The 5508-nt window shown below is 43.5% G+C and overlaps 1 protein-coding gene across 1 annotated transcript in view; it reads right to left on the bottom strand.

The window, feature by feature from the left end:
* SLC30A4 (solute carrier family 30 member 4) overlaps positions 1-5508 on the bottom strand; it is a 63048-nt gene that overhangs the window by 50912 nt on the left and 6628 nt on the right. The window contains exon 3 of the mRNA XM_026449662.2: positions 3459-3603. Within this exon, the coding sequence (XP_026305447.2) occupies positions 3459-3603 (145 nt within the window). The remainder of the gene's footprint in view (positions 1-3458; positions 3604-5508) is intronic.

Genomic DNA, 5508 nt, shown 5'->3' with positions numbered 1-5508 from the left:
CTGCCACGCCCGGCTAAATTTTTGTATTTTTAATAGAGATGGGGTTTCACCGTGTTAGCCAGGATAGTCTTGATCTCCTGACCTTGTGATCCGCCCACCTCGGCCTCCCACAGTGCTGGGATTACAAGCATGAGCCACTGCACCCAGCCTATCCAGCGTTTATGAATGTTGTATTTTTATAACAGTCCACATGTATTACCAAATTTCAAGTTACAAGAAATACAATAAAAAGTCACATGAAACATCATTTTCCTCTGAAGATTGAAATGGCACTTTAGAATCTTGTATGCCTCAGATGCAAGAAATAAACTCCTTTAAATATGACTCCTCGGATTTAAATGCCCACCATATTTCTACAGAGCTGCAGCCATGGGAATCAAGGTAGGAAACCTAGATCAGAGATTCCATGTTCCCTAGACCAGGAAGGGAAAACTATTTCCCTGTTAACTAGGGCACTCTGGTAATAATCAGCTGAAAGGAGAAATCTTACTGGGAGTTGCTTTCCTAACTCCAAATATTTTAATCCACCGGGTTTGGGAGTAGGTTTTTTTGTAGTTGTTTTGAATTTCACTTTGTTATACTGTGTGAAATTCTAATGAGAGATACAAATTAATAAAGAAAGTATTTTAGGAGTGTAGGATCATTTTCTCTTTAGTATAACTCCTTCAAACAAGATTCCATTAAAGGAAAGTGGATAGATGTTTTTAAGAAAAGTTAAGGCAAGAGCGTGGATTGTTTGGGGTACTTACAGCAAGCTTTGTTGAACAGGCCTGCAGTTCTGCATCCCAGTTTGTTTTTATTATTTTTCTCACTGGGTACCTGGAGAAAGTGATGGGAGGACAACAGAAACTCTATATGGTGATTTTAAAGTATATCCACAAATTCTGTGATACTCTATCCATCAAGAGGTGGAGCTTAATTTCCTTCCTATTGAGCGTGGACTGCACTAAATGAGTTGCATGTGTCCTATAATGAATATGGCAGAAGTGACTCTGTGTGACTTATAAGACTAGGTCATAAAAGGTATTGCAGCTGCCTCCTTATCCTCACACTTGGATCACTTGCACTAGGAGGAGCCAGCTACTGTGTCACGAGGAACTCAAGCGGCCCCGTGGAAAGGCCTGTGTGATGAGGAACTGAGGCCTCTTGCCAACAGCCATGTGAGTGAACTATTTTGGAAGTGGACCCTCTAGTCCCAGCTAAGCCTTCAGATAACTATAGACTGGGCAGTGCTAACTAAAACCTCGAGAGATCCGAAGCCAGAACCACCCAGCCAAGCCATTCGCAGATGACTCACAGAGACTGCATGAGATAAGAAATGTTTGTTTTAAGATGGTAAGTTTTGAGATACTTCGTTACACAGCAATAGATAACTAATATGTTATGTATCAATTTTCCTTTATACCAGGAAAGACACTTTTCTTATTCCCTTATCACATGGGCTCTTGTTCCTCAGCCTGTCCTCAGACTAGTGGCATGATTTCTATCATTGAGCTTCAAAATGGGCTAAATACATAGACTTCTGCAAATAGGCTTGGAATGTAACTGCAATTTGCAACCTTATTTCTATGCACTCAGAGTTTTTAACAATAGACAAATGAAATTTTGAAACAGTGCCCACCTATAATCTCGGTACTGCCTGCAATTCTGTTTGCTAGCTATTGCTCAGTAGGTCATTCTTTTTTAAGAGACTTCATATGGTTTTCTAGTCGAAGAATTTATTTATTTTTTATTTTAGTGAGACAGGTCTCACTATGTTGCCTAAGCTGGTCTTGAACTCCTGGGCTGAAGCGATCCTCCTGTCTCAGCCTCCCAAGTGTTGGGATTACAGGTGCGAACCACCAAGCCCAGCCTGAATAACTTCTTTGCATGTCAGATGGAAAAGGTTGCCAGCCATTTAGCTAGTCTTTCAACCAGGCAACTCATAATATGCAGATTTAGGCAACAGCAGAAGCCTGTCAACTGAATTGCAAAACACATACCTTGGGACAGTTGAACGGGATAGACACAAAATTTCCTGTGTCAGAATTTGTTTTCTGGTTCACATATCTCTTGAAAAAAATGGCTGGTTGTTGTGGCTCACGCCTGTAATGCCAGCACTTTGGGAGCCTGAGGTGGGCAGATCACCTGAGGTCAGGAGTTCGAGACCAGCCTGGCCAACATAGTGAAATCCCAGTCTCTACTAAAAATACAAATTAGGGCTAGGTGTGGTGGCTCACGCCTGTAATCCCAACACTTTGGAAGGCTGAGGCAGGCAGATCACAAGGTCAGGAGTTCAAGACAAGCCTGACCAACATGGTGAAACCCCTATCTCTACTAAAATACAAAAATTATCAGGGCGTGGTGGTGCGTGTCTGTAATCCCAGCTACTCAAGAGGCTGAGGCAGGAGAATTGCTTGAACCTGGGAGGCAGAGGTTGCAGTGAGCCGAGATCATGCCACTACACTCCAGCCTGGACAACAGAGCAAGACTCCCTCTCAAAAAAAAAAAAAAGAAAATTAGCTGGCTGTGGTGGCGGGTGCCTGTAATCCCAGCTACTTGGAAGGCTGAGGCAGGACAATCTCTTGAACCTGGGAGGCAGAGGTTGCAGTGAGCTGAGATTGTGCCATTGCACTCCAGCCTGTGTGACAGAGCAAGACTCCATCTCATTAAAACAAACAAACAAACAAAAAACCTACTGAAAATAATATCATAGCTAGGATACTTAAGGCTTGTGTGCCAGGTACTATGAGGGCACCTGACTTACATTAACTAATTTAATCATTTCCACATCGCTGTGATGAAGGTAGTGATTGAAAGCATGGGTCTTGGAGTCAGACAAATTGTGTTTGAGTCCTGGCCTCACCACTTATAGTTGTATGGTCTCTGGCAAACTATTTAATCTCTTTTTGCTTCAATTTTCTTACATGTAAAATGGATATAATAGTACCCACTTCACAAGGGTTGTAGTAAGGATTAAATAAGATAATACCAGTAAAGCATGTAAAACTTAGCATACATAATTCCTAGCACACAGTACGTGTTCAATCAATGCCAGCTATTATTATTTTTTTATTTTTCCTTTTTTTTTATTTTTTATTTGTGACACAGCCTCAGGAGGTCCTGAGGACATGTGCCCCAAGCTATTATTTTTTTATGTAGATGAAGACATAGAGTCTCAGGGAGGTTAAGTATCTTGGTCAGGATCATGCAATTAGCAAACAGAGCAAGCACTCAATTTGGATCAGCTTTGTTTCTGAGCTCAATCTCTTAACCATTACCCCACACTATCTGCTCAGTTTCTTTCTGCCCGAAGTGGAATGATCTACAGAAAAGCATCTAGTCTCCGAAGCATGTCAGGAGAGATCCCTGTTTCGCATATCAATGATTTGCCAGAACCTTGAGACTTCAGTATCATCCTGTGAAATCCCCATTGAAAATCAAAAAGAAAGTGGAAAAGTTTTTTAAAATTGAAATACGGGAGAAGGTGCTCCTTGGTTGAGGTTCAAATTCTGCATATTCCCCATCCCGAGAATGCATCTCTATTGGAGTATGTGGCCGTAGGAGGTTCCCATAGGATATTTTAGAATGTGTCCCCTTATCTTCTTCAGGAGGGGATGAAAGCTGTTGAATGCATGGAACAAAGGTTAGTGATGTGATACACAACTACAGTGAGTGTAATTGTTTATTCCTTCTATGAGTTGTTACCAGAAAGGAGTCCTGATCCAGACCCCAAGAGAGGGGTTCTTGGATCTCGTACAAGAAAGAATTTGAGACAAATTCGTAAAGTGAAAGCAAGCTTATTAAGAAAGTAAAGGGATAAGGCCGGGCACGGTGGCTCAAGCCTGTAATCCCAGCACTTTGGGAGGCCGAGACGGGCGGATCGTGAAGTCAGGAGATCGAGACCATCCTGGCTAACATGGTGAAACCCCGTTTCTACTAAAAAATACAAAAAACTAGCCGGGCGAGGTTGCAGGCGCCTGTGGTCCCAGCTGCTGGGGAGGCTGAGGCAGGAGAATGGTGTAAACCTGGGAGGCAGAGCTTGCAGTGAGCTGAGATCCGGCCACTGCACTCCAGCCTGGGCAACAGAGCGGGACTCCGTCTCAAAAAAAAAAAAAAAAAAAACAAGAAAGTAAAGGGATAAAGCAAGGTGACTCCATAGGCAAAGCAGCCCTGAGGGCTGCTGGTTGCCCATTTTTATGGTTATTTCTTGATTATATGCTAAACAAGGGCTGGATTATTCATGCCTCCCCTTTTTATTATTTATTATTTTTTAGACAGAGTCTCTTTCTGTTGCTCAGGCCACCTAATTTTTGTATTTTTAGTAGAGACGGGGTTTCAGCATGTTGGACAGGGTGGTCTCAAATACATGGCCTTATGTGATCCACCCGCCTCAGCCTTGCAAAGAGCTGGGATTATAGGCATGAGCCGCTGTTTCGGGCAATGCCTCTTCATTTTAGACCATATAGGGTAACCTCCTGATGTTGCCATGGGATTTGTAAACTGGCATGATGCTGATGGGAGGGTAGCAGTGAGGACAACCAGAGGTCACTCTCATTGCCATGTTGGTTTTGGTGGGTTTTGGCCGGCTTCTTTACTGCAACCTGTTTTATCACCAAGGTCTTTAAGATCTGTGTCTTGTGCTGACCTCCTATGTCATTCTGTAACTTAGGATACCTTAACTGTCTGGGAATGAAGCCCGGTATGTTTCATCCTTATTTTACCTAGCCCCTATTCAAGATGGAGTTGCTCTGGTTTAAATGCCTCTGACGACTGGCCGGGCGCGGTGGCTCAAGCCTGTAATCCCAGCACTTTGGGAGGCCGAGACGGGTGGATCACGAGGTCAGGAGATCGAGACCATCCTGGCTGATAAGGTGAAACCCCGTCTCTACTAAAAAATACAAAAAAACTAGCCGGGCGACGAGGCGGGCGCCTATAGTCCCAGCTCCTCGGGAGGCTGAGGCAGGAGAATGGCGTGAACCTGGGAGGCGGAGCTTGCAGTGAGCTGAGATCTGGCCACTGCACTCCAGCCTGGGCGGCAGAGCAAGACTCCATCTCAAAAAAAAAAAAAAAAAAAAAAAAAATGCCTCTGACAGAGTGACTGGAGTTTCAATTTAATACCTCCTCTTAGAGAGGAGAAAGAGAAGGAAAAGGACCCAAAATAGATAAGAGAATTGCCCAAAGATGGCAAAGGCCCCCTTTTGGACAGGGAGGAGATAAAGGAGAGGGTAAAGAGTCCATCTACCCTGTAACGCAAACCAACCTGCCAGCCAAAACCGAAATGAAGTCAAGTTCATTGTATTCATAGCTTTGTTTTTTGCTTTCCCTTAGTTTTGTTTTTGTTTTGTTTTGAGACAGAGTTTCGCTCTTGTTGCCTGGGCTGGAGTACAATGGCACAATCTTGGCTCACTGCAACCTCCACCTCCTGGGTTCAAGCAATTCTCCTGCCTCAGCCTCCCAAGTAGTTGGGACTACAGGCATGTGCCACCATGCCCAGCTAATTTCTGTATTTTTTTTTTTTTTTTTTTT

The sequence above is a fragment of the Piliocolobus tephrosceles genome, chromosome 6, assembly GCF_002776525.5.
Source record: "Piliocolobus tephrosceles isolate RC106 chromosome 6, ASM277652v3, whole genome shotgun sequence".
Lineage (NCBI taxonomy): Eukaryota > Metazoa > Chordata > Mammalia > Primates > Cercopithecidae > Piliocolobus > Piliocolobus tephrosceles.
This window is presented reverse-complemented; position numbering and strand designations above follow the sequence as displayed.